A 16,168-nucleotide genomic window follows, 5' to 3' on the forward strand; every position below is an offset into this window, starting at 1 on the left:
GTGATTTTAAATTTTAAACTACGGGCAGTGTAGCAGCTACGTAAGAATACACACCTGATGATGGCCATTTAGAGCCGAAACATGTAGTGTGGAGGAAGGGAAGAAGAAAGAACTACAATTAAATTGTTGCACTTAAGACGGAGTTTGTCTCATATATATTGTGTGAGTGTAACAGGATGCTTAAGTATAATATTGCTTATGGAGAATTTGATGGAATGAGGTTTGGCAGGGGAAACCGAAGTACTTGGGGAAAACCTGCCTTGGTGCCACTTTGTCCATCACAAATCCCACTTGACTAGACCGCAGCGGTGGGAAGCCAGCGACTAACTGCTTGCGCNCTTAAGCTATGATGCGGCCTTTGAGATAATACTGGTGAATTTGGTGATACCACTGGTATAACGTTTCACTGTAGACTGTACACTGCAACATCTCATTACATCTGTTCTCCCTTCCTGGTGCAGCTTCTTGGCATCTGCAATCTCTCCAAAATAGCCTATTCAGGTATATCTCTGACTTTGTTATCTTTGTTGCTGGAAGAAAGAGGAAAACTGCGCAGTTGGGATTCCCAAAACCGATCATTCATGAATTATGTGGTTATAATTGATTAGTGTTTGTCTCACATGAGAGAAACTCATCCACTTTATAAAAACAATGATCGAGTAGGTAAGTTTTCAAAGCGCTTTTGAACTTATGTAGTACCGGTATTTCTTTAATATATTGTATCGTGTTTCGTTACTGAAGACGACGTAGAGATTGTTAATTGGTTTATTCAACAACCTACAAGTAACGGCTACAATTACTTATCACACAGTTGCGGGGTTTCACACTTTATAACCCTAATCACAATAATCTGTTAACACTGTTGCGGGGTTTCACGATTTATAACCCTATTCGCAAATCAGTTCACTATCTTCAGTAGGCTACACGAATTCACAGTACGGGAGCTATACAAGTCTCTCTGTCTCACACACTCCCAATTACACAGTTACACACATGTCCGGTTCTTCTTTCTGCGACGGCTGCTATATTCCAACTCAACTCACAGGCTGCTGCCTTGAGAACCCTTGATAACACACTGGCTCGACTACTACTGAACTCGGCGATAGCCACATTACAACGCTGCTCGCAGGCAGCGCAGCTCTCTTATATAGTGGCTGTGTGTGCCTGTTACGTAGCAACGCTGTTACCTGACGCCGTCTTCCGTCACCGCGCGATGCACGTTACGTTACCGTGCGGAGGGGGGGAGGGGAGCGCTGACTCATCCGCCACGTCACTGTGGCCTGAGCTGCCATGTTACTGCTGGGTAGGGAGGGGTTCTCCGTTGCGCAACATGTCACACTGCTCCCTCCTTAAGGCTGTTTGTCCCGAATAGCCTAACGGTGCATCCCTGTTAATTTTCTTTGGAGGCTGTTCTTGCAGCATCTCCTGTTTTGGCTACTTCTCGCAGCGACTATCATCCGGCCGTTACAATATCGTGGCAGATGATTTAGCAGTCGAAGTCCTACATTGTTAAAGTTGTTCTTGCATAGACTTGTATTACACGGGACGATGTGCAAGTCATCTTTTTTCCTTGTGTTGTATGAGTGTAATCCTGAGTTGGTTGTGAATTCATTCGAATTGGATTTTATGTATATTAGAGTTTTGTATATGTACAAAGATGGTAGAGGTAATATATGTAATGATTTGANATGGGAATACAACTTTCAAGTGGTGGAAACAGAGCTCTCTGACCATAATGCCCAAGTACTACAAGTACAAATGCGTTATAAGAACAAAAAGGGCAAGGTAGAATAACTGAAGAGTTCAGATTAGCTAGATCTTATAGTGAGGAAAATGTACAATATCTAAACTATTTACTAGGAAAAGAGACCTGGGAGCCTGTTCTTAAACAAAATGAGGCAAATCATGCATACAATGAATTTTTAGGCATCCTTCAGTACTATCACAAAATAGCTATGCCTAAAAAATGGGTAAAAATTAAGCAGCAAAAAAAATGGATTACATTAGACATAAGGGTATCAGGAAACGGACTTAGGATTCTTCATAACTTAATTAAAGAAGGAAACATATCTGAAGAACTAAAAAAATTCTATATAACCAGTACAAAAAATACACAACAAAATTATTGGTGAGGCTAAAAAATTAAGCAACAACATGCAAATACAAACATCCAGGAACAAATCAAAAGACATGTGGGATTTAATCAAAGAAGAATTACGCAGTCAGCAAAAAGTTCCAAAGAACATTGAATTAGGAGTGAATGGAACAACCATACAGGATCCAAAAGTTATAGCCCATGTTTTTTAATGAATACTATACAAACATTGCCCAGCACATCCGGAGTAACAATCCGACAGCACAAAACAATGAAGACAGGATCACCACAATAAAATAAAACAGCAATAGCATGTTCTTAACACCAACCACTAAAAGGGAGGTGGCAGACATAATTAAAACACTGGGTAACAAAAAATCAACGGGCATTGACGATATTCCAGAGTTCATTATTAAAAAATGTCATCCTCAACTAGTAATGCTCTAACATACATTAGAAATCTGTCATTTTCATCTGGTTATTTCCCTGACCAACTAAAAATAGCAAAAGTGAAACCCTTGTATAAGAAAGGTTGTACTGCAGATGTTGGGAACTACAGGCCAGTGTCATTAATTTCGGGTTTTTCTAAAATAATCAAAAAAATTATGCACAATAGACTTTTATCATTCATAAATAAGTACAGCATAATCAACAATAAACAACATGGATTCTGCAAAGGAAAATCAACACATACAGCAATCATAGAATTTACAAAAAGGTTTTACAAAGCACAAGATGAAAAGGAAATGAGTATAGGGATATTTTTGGATTTATCAAAAGTGTTTGACGTAGTAGATCATGATATTGCTAAGTAAAATGGAAAGAATGGGCATACGAGGGGTTACACTAAGGTGGTTCCAAACATACTTAGAAAACAGAGAACAAGTGGTAGAAATTACATACAGATGCAAAAAACTAAAAACATTAATTACCTATCCCGAAAGAGACCCATCAGCTATGGCGTCCCACAAGGTTCCATTCTGGGACCAGTGTTGTTTCTGTCATACATAAACGACCTGGAGGCCAGCATAGAATGGGAAACCTACGTTCTTTGCCGATGATACTAGCATTTTTATAGCAGGAAATAGTGCTAATGAAATTCAAAGGAAAACGAATGAAACAATAAACAAAATCAAAGAGTGGTTTGAGAGGAATCGATTAACTATTAATAAAGAGAAAACAATAGCAATAGCCTTTCATCATTCTCAAAAACTACAACTTGAATGCCCTCCAATAAAGATTTATGACACTGTTATCAACTACACAGATCACTCAAAATTCCTGGGAGATAAGCATCTTAGATGGACTATGCATACGCAAAAGCTAGCAAACAACTTATGTAAAGTATCTTTTGGCCTAAGGTGGTTAGAAGAGTGACTGGACTAGAGACTGTCCGCACGTTATATTACGCTCATTTCCAATCTTTGTTATCATACGGACTGATATTTTGGGGCAACTCGGTAAATGCAAAATTGATCTTTAAATTACAGAAGAGAGCTATAAGAGCTATGACCCAGGTCCCAAAAACGACTAGTTGTAAACAAATTTTCAAATCATTATATATATTACCTCTACCATCTTTGTACATTTACGAAACTCTAATATACATAAAATCCAATTCGAATGATTTCACAACCAAGTCAGGATTACACTCATACAACACAAGGAAAAAAGACGACTTGCACATCGTCCCATGTAATACAAGTCTATGCAAGAACAACTTTAACAATGTAGGACTTTGACTGCTAAACCATCTGCCACGACATATTAAAGAAATACCGGTACTGTACAAGTTCAAAAATGCTTTGAAAACTTACCTACTCGATCATTATTTTTATAAAGTGGATGAGTCTCTCTCGTGTGAGACAAACACTAATCAATTATAATCACATAATTCATGAATAATTGGGTTTGGGAATCCCTACTGTGCAGTTTTCCTCTTTCTTCCAGCAACCAAGATAACACAGTCGGAGATGTACCTGAATGGGATACTCTGGAGAGCCTGCAGATGCCAAGAAGCTGAACCAGGAAGGGAGAACAGATGTAATGAGATGTTGCAGTGTACAGTCTACAGTGAAATGTTATACCAATGCTATCACCAAATTCACCATATCTCAAAGGCCGCGCAAGCAGTTAGTCGCTGGCTTCCCACCGCTGCGGTCTAGATAAGTGGGATTTGTGATGGACAAAGTGGCACCGAGGCAGGTTTTCCCCAAGTACTTCAGTTTCCCCTGCCAATCCTCATTCCATCAAATTCTCCATAAGCATTATCACCAGTACAGGTACAACAGGACATATGGAAGCTGATGTGCCGAGGGGACCTAATATGGATTCCACCTCACATTATACGAAATTTTAACTACTGTAATCTATTGTAAACAATTGTAAGTATTGTAACTTGCTTGAATGTGGGCAGTTCCCACATCACCCCCCGCAGAGATGGTTGCTCAGCTGTTGAAGCAATCAGGAAAATGTACATCACGTCGGGGTCACCAATGTGGGATATCATATGAAGAGACAACCACTAGTTGAACTGTCCTATAGTATTTATTACAGTTGCACAGTAATCACGGACAAACTTGAGCTTGAAGGACTGATTAACAACAATAACAACAGTGAACTCACGGAACCAGAACTGTAGAACTGTAGAATCTAGAACTGTAACTGTAACTGTATCTTCCTATGTAACCTAGAGTCGGACATATAGAAAACCAGTCACTGTCCGTACTGTTGTGGGCTTTGCCTAGCAACCGCTGTTTACTCGTTGCTAAGCAATGAAGCTTGCGTTGTCGCACTTGCTTGAATGTGGGCAGTTCCCACACAGTTATGTAATCATTATAGGGCAAGAAAATGAAACCTTGTGCAACTAGTCCATATGTCAGTTTGCAATCCTGGTCTAGTTCTACACCATCAGGCTTTGTGCAGATTCCAATCATTAGGCGCCTGAACCATGAGCCTGAATCACAATACATACAAGAATCCTGCCACAAGATACAAATCATACCAAATGGCACTAAACTATTATCTCAATGAGCCTTTCATGTGTCTGCCGTACGTTTGAAACCTCCAGATTTCCATGGTCTGTGAATGAATATTTAAGTTTCAAATACTTGCTACATATTTATATTACACTTGTGTACAAACCTCTACATAATCGTCATTAGCGTACGACATGATAGCAAAAGACCTTCCTAAACTTCCTAAATACACGTGAAATTCAAACTCTACTTTGCGCACAAAACTACAGACAGCTGTTTATATCACGGATCACTTCTCCTCTTCACAGATTTACCACCATTCACATGTCCATGCATACTTAGTACTCCGAGCTACCAAGTACATCATGATCCGTGGTTAAAGCAGTCTTGCGATATTCATAGTTAGGTTAGGTTTTGTTCTGTGACTTACGACGTCTGAAGTGTCTGAAGTTTGATTGATTGTGCATATGCGTAAGTTTGTATTCTTGTGTAAATCATGGTTTTATCAGTTAAACATTATGAGTCATGTGTCCGGTTGCTGGAAGTAGTTCGTTGGTAAGTGCTATCAAAAACTAAGAAATTTAAATTCAGATAGTTTACTTCGCGAACTTTGCCACAAACAGAATATTTGAATAAGATTTAAAAGTTTGTGACGATGGTATATTAATACAACTGTTGTGTTTCTGGACGTCCGTCAGCCAGTTTACATTTAAAGCACAGCGTTCCGGAAACTGGATTCTGTCATTGTCTGCAGGTGGAACCTACTCAGCTGGACCTAATCTACAGAGCTGGTCCCCATCCCCAGACACTGTCACCAACACGGGTTAGGATATACAAACCAGGTGTCGTGAGATAGGCACTAGCACTATCTCTATAGATCACTGTTACATGATATAGGACAAGTCAGTTACTGTACATTGGCTGATTACAATAAGAGAATAAAGTTACAATACTTACAATTGTTTACAATAGATTACAGTAGATTACAATAGTTAAGATTTCATATAGTGTGATGTGGAATCCATATTAGGTCCCCTCGGCACGTCGGCTTCCATATGTCCTATTGTACCTGTACTGGTGATAGTGCTTATGGAGAATTTGATGGAATGAGGATTGGCAGGGGAAACCGAAGTACTTGGGGAAAACCTGCCCCGGTGCCACTTTGTCCATTACAAATCCCACTTGACTAGACCGCAGCGGTGGGAAGCCAGCGACTAACCGCTTAAGCTATGGCGCGGCCTTTCAGATAATATTGGTGAATTTGGTGAATTCTCAAATGCACATGCCACCCAACTGAGTAGGTTCTGCTAGAAGATGGAGACAGAGTGCAGTCTCCTAAACGTTGCTTTAAATAAAAACAGGAAAGTGTTTTAAATGGAACAGTACAGTGGAAAATGTCCAGGAACACAGTAGCTGTAAGAATATTCGAACACTTAGCAGTACTAATAACAAACAAAATCAGAACTTCCTCAGCAGCAGATTTCAGTTAAATGATGAGCAATGTAACAGGATCTTGAAATTAGTGTCAAATAATGAATATGTAAATCCAAAACACTGTGGACTTTCTTGGTATTAATTCCTTTCATCTCCCATAAATTCAATTAAATCTGTGCCTTCATTTCCTAACTTCATATTTCCAGAACTGTTATTCTGAATACTAGACTATTGTGGAACACATTATCAATAACATTTTTTGGGTGTGTTGTAGATATGTGTGTTAATATACATAATGTTTGTTGTTCCTCCAAAGATGGATGATTAAATGCTACTCAGTATGAATATATTAATGAAATTGAGGGGAACCTCGTTTTTTATGAAGTTGTATTAACAGTTTTATAATTGTTGATATGTAACTACAATTTGAGGTTTCAAGCTACAGTTTTCCCTCTTTAATACAAATGACAGATACAAATTGTAACATTAAATTATACCAGTAGTATTCATAAAGAATAAGCCATTTTTAGAACTTAAAATAAGAAGTCACACTATGAGGGAAGTTGCACAAATGTACAGTTTGAACATGTTTGTGCTCTTTTATTTATTTATTTATTTATTTATTTACTTCATATAAGCTGATCATTATACGTGATATAGGACAAGTCATTATTATTTGCATGCTTTGGTACACATGTTGTATCTTTTTTTTTCTGGTTTTTGTTTCAGGTTTGATAAAAATGGATGATTTGCTAGATGAATTTACGCCATTAACCATGACTGGAATATCACCAAGATCAAGAAGAAATGATATTTCTTTATCACAAGTATCATCCATTAGTCGCCTGTCACAATCATATATTAAAAGTAAGAAGAAAAGTGGGTGCAAGTCTAAAAGTAACAATGGCAACAACTTGTGTCATAGTAGTACAGCAGGTACTATGACAACCACAGGAGACACATACAAGAGCAGAGATACACATCTTCAGGCAAGTGCAGATGGCGTACAGTTCTGCCCAATTTGCCAAGCACCATTTGACATCATAAAAGTTGATCCATGTGTGCATGTAAATCAATGTAATGTCACATCTGATGAGCTGGAAGGTAAATATATATGATTACAATTGATATACATTAGAAATTATGGTACTATACTATACTCGTATGTGCGATTTTTCTGAAATGAGGCATGTTCATATTGTAGCTACTAGAGACGTTCACAGAGTATATCAGAAATTCTAGTTTAAGCTTCGATAGCAGTCAGTAGTATGGATTATTAATAGGTGCACTGGTGTATATCTCTCTTCTCTCACTGAAGCATTACTGTTGGAGTGCAGCAATGTTTACGAAGAAGGCATGAAAGATAGTACTGTTATTTTCTAAGTATTCAAAACTGAGCCATAATTATGGAGTTGAAGATGCAGCAGTTTTTCTGGTATGTTTGAATACTGGTTTTGCAATTTATGTTTGGGAGATCAAATACCTCTTTTTTAGTTTTGTCATCCACAGCAAGTTTGTGCTTGAGAAGGAAGTACAAATTTAATTCAAATAAAGCTATAGAGCCAGCAGTTATTAGTAAGCCAGAAGTATTGCAGATCATTGTGAAATATGAAAGTAATACATTTGTGGGATTATCAGTGTTCTAAAAGACAACCACATAAAACTGTAACGGTTGTATATATTAAATTGTATAAATTGAATGTACAGAATAGCTGCGAAGCTATGTGGAATGTCAATGTTCAAAAGTTGGCTGGCCCTGAAAAGGGCAGTTTGTTCCGCCGTGAGTGTGCTGGCAGAATTTGCTCCTTTGTAGTAGACCAAGTCTTTTCGGCCGTTCAGCTGATTTGTCCGGCCAGTGATGTGGTGCTGCGTGCGCCGGTAGGAACAGCTGCCTATGGTGCGGGTTGGAGAGTTGTGCCAGCTATGTTAGCTGTCTGGTAGCAGAGTGTGGTTGCTGGAGAGTTGCGGCAACTATATTAGCTGCCTGGTTGCAGAGCATGGTTGCTGGAGAGTTGCGGCAGCTGTCTTTGGCGCAGTGAGCAGCAGATGACTCTGATGACTGATCATTCTGAACTGAATGTGATCACTGGTGATTGCAAGCTTTGGGCTCTGCCTTTTATACCATGTTTGCTGGGCGAAGCTTAAACTTGCAGTTGCGATTGTGAGTGCTGATTGGCTAGTGCGCACTATGATGTGAGGGTGGGCTGGACAGTGAGTGCTGTATAAATGTGAGCGTTGGCAGCAATGTGATATTGACTAGGAGTTGAGTGCTATCTGTTAGACCGGCGAAACCATGTGTTAGTATGTGGGATGTTCCCACACACTTTTATCTGTGTTTAGACTGTAAGTTCTTGTGTTGACTACCTTCTCAGATCGTGATTCATTTCCACACCATGTATCCTGGCCAGGGCTTTATATTGTGAAGGTGCATATGTCAGATATGCATTTATGCTGACATATTCAAACTGAAATGTGTCAGTGGTAGAGTGGTTTGCTGTTTAAAGAAACATTAAACTATTGAATTTTTCTTAAAAGAATGAAATTCTATGTGAGGGCTAGATAAAAATATGTTCATATGAACTGTGATGATTGGTCTTTCAGACACATATTATTTCATAATTTTGTAGTCATGGCTGAGGTACTGACTTTTAAAGAAGGCTGCAGAACTTATAATTTTTAATGGCTGCAGTAACAAAGTTAAGTATCAGCATGTTGTGTTACTAGTAAATCTTTCTTGGCTATATTTTGTACCCCTCTCTGGCTAATATCTATTAAATTCTTACTTTTTTACCATTGGATTGTGCAAAGTTTGAAAACTGTGATTTAATATTCACATTCTCATGAGATGATGCTGTGTAGTCTGGTAGAAATTATTAATGTTCCTCCAAAAAGTCCATAAACTTCCAGCAGATACATGGCCTCACATCTCTGTAGGTAATACAGGGTTGGTCTGGTCTAGAAAACCGAAATTAACTGCCATGGGGATTCAATGCACTGACCACGCGACGTTCTCTATCTGCAAAAGTGGCACTAACTTCGCCGACAAGCGGTGGTCACTCGGTCGATATAGTTTGCCTGCAGACTAAAACCACAGAGTTTGTTTGTTTTGTTTATGTGTCTGAATAATGAGTATGAGAATTCAGAAATCTTTTGGCTTATTGAAGTCAGAGAAATATAATTTCAAATTTAAGGAAGGATGTGGTAAGGAGGATAGGTTCTCTCTTAAACCCACATGGCAATGAATGTGTTCATGGCAGGTTAAAGTCTATCATATGATTACTGTGCAGATTATTGTCATTTGTATCTCAGCTTATTGATGCAAACCTGTGATTCTATTTTCTAAATATTGTAACATGTAAATCCATTGACAGACAAAGCTCACAACATACACAGGGCCAACAATACAGAAGCAGTGTTTTCTTTGTGTCTTTGCTTCTTGCGCGTGCACAATGATGTCACACAACAGTGCTTAGAAATCACATGTGATGTGTTTTCTGTATGTCAGTGTGTGTGCTGTGTCTATATAAGTGAGCAGAATTTGCAAGCTGAGCGGTAGGTGTCCAGAATATGGCAGTAAGCTGGAGGAGTACAGAAGAGTGCAAAAAGTTGGCCTGTGAAGACTTAATGTGTGATTTGAAGAAATTATGTGTGCAGGAGTAGAGTGATATTGCGAGTGTGTGATTTAGTGAGACTTTTATAGTTCCTATGTTATAAATCCATTATCAGGAAACAGTTAGTGAAGACTAGTGGAAATAGACTGAGAAGATTAGTGTGGAGTGATTATAAGTTATGTAAATACAGCAGTAGTGTAATAATTATTTGTAGTTAAGATCTGTAGGTGGTTAATAAATCCGAACCATGTCCTTAGGCACTGTGACACATGTATTTGAGCAATTTTCAGTGTAAGAATTCCAAGTGTCCTATATTTAACAGGTCTAAACTTTGTATTCTTTACATGTTTCAGAATGCCCTAAGGGAGAAATATGTTACAATTACAATCTGTTACATTATCGAGATTATGCACACAAAGCCTTGGCACAGATAAGAGCCTCAAAGGGTCATCTGCCACAGGAACCTCCATGGTGTACCACTCCAGAGACAGTAAAAAGGGTTGGAGGTGAGACTGAACAGTTTTTGCAGCCATTTACTCCTCTGAGCAGTAATAAGAAACTCAAGAGAACTTCCAGTGATGTTGCTAGAGGGCATCACTCAGCTCGCCAAAGGAGACTGTTTATTGATGAACAAGCATATGCTCCAGGAAGAGATGATACTGTAACTTCTCTGTCACAGAAAGGTGATAAGAAAAATGCCAAAACTGAGGTACATAAGTGCAGTGTGAATCAGAGTTACAATGAAAATGGAAGTATAGAGACAGTGAATCATATGACTGAAGATCCAAATTTAGAAGAGAGAAGTAACAAAGATCTCGAGTTCTATCGTGAGAATCTGGAACCTGTAATTGAGATGCGTGGATCTGAAGAAAGTAAGACCTCCATAATACCTGCTCTTGACTATAAGTGCAAAAGAAGTGAACGGACGTGTGCTAATAGTTACAGCTGTGAATGTAATCGCAAACTAAAGTTAGATGGTGCTGTAGAATATGCAACTCATAAATTAGATAAGCAGTGTGATGAAAACAGAAATGTCAGAACTGGCGTCTTACCTTACGAAGCAAAGTCAGATCCGGGATGTTTGCATGAAGTAAGTGCTACCATGTCTGTAGTTTTGCAGCCATCAGAAGGGAATTCAGTTGATGGTGGAGATAAATTGAAGGCCCCAGTAAAAGTGGATGCTAGCTGTGGGGAAGAAGGATGGGAAACAGTAGGAATTTCTGCATTGCCAGATGCAGAAGTTGGTGATGTCATGGTTTCCGTTTGTAAGTGTGCCAAGACCATGCATTTAAACTGCACACTTTCACATAAACACACTGTAACAAACTTTTCAGGTGAAACAGATACGAAGAGTAGGGAACTGGAATCTAAATTCTTTTCAAATGTAAACAAACTGGAATTACCTTACAAGATGCGTCAGAAAGACACTCCTGGAAGCGCGAACCGTCAAATGTCAATAACATCATATTTTCGATTATCACATCTTTCATCATCGCGCTCTCTACACATCCCAGCTGAAGGTTCCAGTAAGAATGTTAAAAGTAGCAGCTCTTCCTTTGCAGTGCCTCAAGACTGTCATTGCTTTGAACAAAATAGCTCAAATACAGCTGGGAAAGAATGTCTGCAAAGCTCATCAAAGCCACCAAAACAGAGTAAGTATTTGAAACACAGGATTACTTAGAATTACTTAGTTTTGGACTTTGTCCGTCATCCAGTATTCTAAAAACTAGAGAACACAGAGTTACAGAAACTGGATATGTTTCCAGTTTCCAAAGTGTTGTGTTCTTTAGTTTTTAGAATACTGGATGATATACAGTGTCCATGAACTCAATTATTCTGAGTGGAATTTCTGTGATAGTTTATTTACAGTTTCTAGCTTATCTGAATTTTTAAAACACGTTGATGGCTTTATATATGTTCTGATAGCTTCAGGATGTATAATCCTTGGTGTATTTGTTAGGTAGAGGTAAAACTATCCCTGTAACAAGCCATGGAGGCCCATAGGATTATGAAATGTCAAGACTCCCACACCTAGACAGCTGATGATGAGGTTGTGAGCCTTGTTCGCTTTGAGTAAAGGGTGCTTTACCCCCAGGAAGATTCCTAGTGCTCATTTCTGTTAGAGGCTCAGTCTACCCCAAGGCCTGACTTCATCAGGAATCAAGCCTGCAACCTTATAGCTTGTAGCATAGTGCCTCAACCAACTATGCTACTGAATGATTACATTATGATATCTTGGTTTGCCTATGTGGAGATTTCTATAACCTGTAATTCAGTAGGGGCAAATTACACTGAATCTGAATGTCCTATGCCCCACTTAAACTTGGACACCCATTCCTTCCAGGGAGTATTGTAAACTCAACAACTGAACCAGAAATAATGCAGCTACCATACTCTATTTAGCACAGGGTAAAGACGGGAGGAGCTGCTAATGAGAGTAGCTTGATGTATTAACAGTCAATATGGTAAAGGCAAAATAAAGAATTTTGACAATACAATATATTTAATAAACATTTACCAGACTGTAGGATTTGAGGATCTCAGAGCAGTGTTACGAGAGTTCTGTCTTGTGGGATAATGCCATATAGTCTGTTGAAAGACAGTAGACGTTTTGGAGGAATATGTCGAAAAATAAACGATGCAAGAAACCAGTGTGTATCAGATAGCAAGCAGATCAGAACTGGTTCACACTGGCTTTGTGCTTGTCTTATTCTTCAACCCTGAAGCTGGAGACAACATGTTCCTTCAGAATATTTTATTAAATATTTTACCCTAAAAGTGGCTTATCAAGTTATTCTGTTTGATGCTATTTAAAATCTGTATACTACATTTGGACAGTCATGAAAAAACATGATATCCCACCTGAAAACTCAGACAAGTTATTAAGTAGCAATTTAATACCACATTCAAAGTATTTTGGAAATCCCAATGCAGTTCTTTTCGTAAAAATAATTCTATACATATAGATGTATGTACGTATGTAAGGGGTGGGCCATAAAAACTGGCCCCCGCGCTGCGACCTTCGATGATCTATTGTGCTTTATACATATAGATAGTCATTGATTCAAGAAGTTTTCTCTGAACAGACTTTATATGGGTTATGAACTTCTACAATCTGAACTACTACTTAATGCCACTTGCAGGTAAAGAATCAGTTGCAGCATACTGGAAGGAGCTTCTCAGTGAGATGAAACAGAAAGGGCTGTCCACAATGTCTGTGATGAGTGATGACACCATGACAGTTGCATCTGATGGTTGCACCAGTGGCAGTAATTCGTACTCATTGCAGCAGTCCCAGGGAAAGAAGACTTGTCCAAGCTACAAAAGAATTCCAGGTGACATACTTAACACTGATACTTTTTTTCCATGTTGTTTTTACCTAGCTCAATTACATTTTATAAAAGTATTAATTTTTTAGATCAATGAATTTTCTATCGAGTCTCATGTATTGTGTAATTTTGAATTGCCAGATGGTGAAGAATCATTTTTAGAATCAGTCAAGGTTAGTTAAGTTGCTCTTACAGGTATTTAGACATATTATACTTCAAATTCACATCGAAGATTTGAAGTGAAGAAGCAGAGTGAGGCCGTACATTGCAATGGAAGGAAAGTAGGCCACCATATCGTTTTCCAGAGAAATGAACAATGGATGTATGTGAATCTTAGCTTAATTTCGTGTTCAGTTTACTTAAATTTTACAGAATTTTTAGATTTCTGCCAGTTCTCCTGTTCAAATCTTGTATAATATGGCGTGACTTTACTATTTCATAAATCCAGCATTGTTTATTGATTCCTGAGGACTTTTGATAATAGTGTGGTATCAGTTTGTTAGAATCGGTTTTGAAAGTTGTAATTGTTGTAAATTGCTTTATAATGTTTAATAATCTTATAGATGGAAGGGAAAAGGTATGGAAAATACGTTACAGATTTGAATGCCGTAACGTGTTTTAAAAAACTGAATCATAATGCAGTGTTAGTATTCAGTGTCTGATAGTTTTATAAGTAAAGTGGTAACTCTGAATAATGATAAATATCTTTACAGTTGTCCGAACAAATAAAATTATTCTAAAGGCTTCTGACACTGTTGTATAATACTCAGAATTAATGGTTTTTGGACTTTGTCCAAAACTTAGACAAAGTTCAAAAAGCTTATAATTATAAATAAAGTTAAAATCTCAATATTTTCTTACTTTGGTTTAACACAATGAAATTTATTAATTTGTCATAACAGCCTTTGTCACATTTAGTGAATAAATGTATTTAATGTACATTTATACATGCATATGCATTTCAGTCTTCAAAGGATTATTTTCATGAGGGTGTTTTCATATCATTTTATGGTTATTGGTAATGGCATAGTTGGTTGAGGCACTGTGCTACAAGCCAGAAGGTCGTGGGATCGAATCCTGATGAGATGGATTTTTTCAGTTGAGCTAATCCTTCCAGCTGCACTATGGCCCTGGTTTCGACTCAGCTTCTAACAGAAATGAGTACCAGGAATCTTCCTTAAGGGGTAAAGGGCAGCTGGTGCTTAAGGCTGACAACCATACCGCCATCTGTGAGCTGATTGTCTAGACAAAATGTGGGATCCATGATGTCTCAGCCCTATGGGCCTGCACAGCCTGTTCCAGGGATACCTTTACTTTTAATAATCGCCTTATTGTACATCACATTGCATTCCCTGGATCCACAGTTAGTAAAAATGACTGTAGATGTGGAATATGTTATATGAACACAATAGCATTTGTACAATACAGTTGAAGTTTTCACACAAGAAAAAACAGTGGTTACACGTGAGGCTATTCAAAAATACATCCTCATACAAGTATATACATCAATACTTTCAACGTATGCTGTTTACACAACCTCTGAATGGACGAGTAAGTTTTTAGGCAATAAGTATTCATTATCCAACTACAATGAGCATGTGTTTAAGCATCGTTTTAGTGCTAATTTAAATCATGCTTTTCATTCATAAGACTTTTGGGATGAGATGGCTTATTATTGAAAATTTGGATCCCAGCATAATATGAGCTTTTCTGAAAGGTTTCTAAGAGGTTGGTTTATGGAGATAGTGCTTATGTATTGTATTAACACTGTACATCTGCATTGTTCTGAAAATATTCTTCATTATTTGTAATAATGAGGATCTCCAGCAGCTGGAATAGGATTGAGGGAGTTTCTTGAGATGACACTCAAAGATAATTAAGAAGAAATGGCAACAAGTCAGTTGAGTTTCCAGATGCCAGCCTTCCAGTATATGAGCTTGGGAGCACAGGAGCTGAATTGAGGAATTGAAGCATCAAAAATATTGAGTGCAGTTCAGTGGAGTTCAAAAGTCTGGCTGAGAAGAGAAGACTATACTTCTGCTATAGTACTGCAATATTTGGAATATTTATTCATTGAGACTGTAATTCCTGTGTTAAAATCTGTTGCCAGGGAAGGGATAGTAGAGGCTGTAATAGACTGAGGACACTAGTGTTTGCAGCAGTGAATTGTAAATTGCAGAGATTAACAGTAAAGCTGTATTACTTGTAAATTGTAGTTCTGAGTGATGTGTGTAAGGTGTCAGTATATCCAATCATCCGACTTACCCAACTTATAGTCACCCCTTCACTTGAAAACTGGTATCAGAAGTGGTCAGAGTGGACACTGCTTTAGATCTTTGATCATTATACCATCAGCCTACAAACATGGAATAATTATCGGAACTCATAAAATCCATGAAAGAAAAGATGGAGATGCAGATAGGTTCTCTAGCCTCCCGGATGGATGCCCATCGTGAAAGGACAATAGCCACAATGGATGCCTGTCTAGAAGACATGAGGGTCTGGCAGAAAGAGATGAAGGCCAAGTGAGAAGCAGTAGAGGTCTGTTTAGAAAAGACAGAGGCCTGTCTGGGGTGTAAGGAGCTAACCATAGTAATTGGAGTATTAGAAAGTCCCTAACGTTCTCTGGTCTCTTAAATAGATCTGTACAAGAATTATAGGATTTGACACCCATCATGAATCTAACGATTTTCTTTTGCCTTTTGGCTGTCAGATGAATTA

At 38.2% G+C, this 16,168-nt stretch overlaps 2 protein-coding genes across 5 annotated transcripts in view; one reads left to right on the forward strand and one right to left on the reverse strand.

Annotated features, from left to right (window-relative positions):
* LOC111872908 (eukaryotic translation initiation factor 3 subunit L) overlaps positions 1-5,368 on the reverse strand; it is a 41,694-nt gene extending 36,326 nt beyond the window's left edge. The window contains exon 1 of the mRNA XM_023867189.2: positions 5,240-5,368. Coding sequence (XP_023722957.1) covers positions 5,240-5,269 — 30 coding nt within the window. The 5' untranslated portion in view covers positions 5,270-5,368. The remainder of the gene's footprint in view (positions 1-5,239) is intronic.
* An 85-nt stretch (positions 5,369-5,453) lies between these two features.
* Positions 5,454-16,168, forward strand: part of LOC111872895 — a 61,757-nt gene continuing 51,042 nt past the window's right edge. For all 4 annotated transcript variants that reach the window (XM_033754933.1, XM_023867170.2, XM_023867161.2 and 1 more), the window contains exons 1-4: positions 5,454-5,628; positions 7,237-7,611; positions 10,472-11,770; positions 13,262-13,453. In XM_033754933.1, the coding sequence (XP_033610824.1) occupies positions 7,248-7,611; positions 10,472-11,770; positions 13,262-13,453 (1,855 nt within the window). In that variant the 5' untranslated portion in view covers positions 5,454-5,628; positions 7,237-7,247. The remainder of the gene's footprint in view (positions 5,629-7,236; positions 7,612-10,471; positions 11,771-13,261; positions 13,454-16,168) is intronic.

The sequence above is a fragment of the Cryptotermes secundus genome, unplaced genomic scaffold (genome assembly GCF_002891405.2).
Source record: "Cryptotermes secundus unplaced genomic scaffold, Csec_1.0 scaffold1079, whole genome shotgun sequence".
Taxonomy (NCBI): domain Eukaryota; kingdom Metazoa; phylum Arthropoda; class Insecta; order Blattodea; family Kalotermitidae; genus Cryptotermes; species Cryptotermes secundus.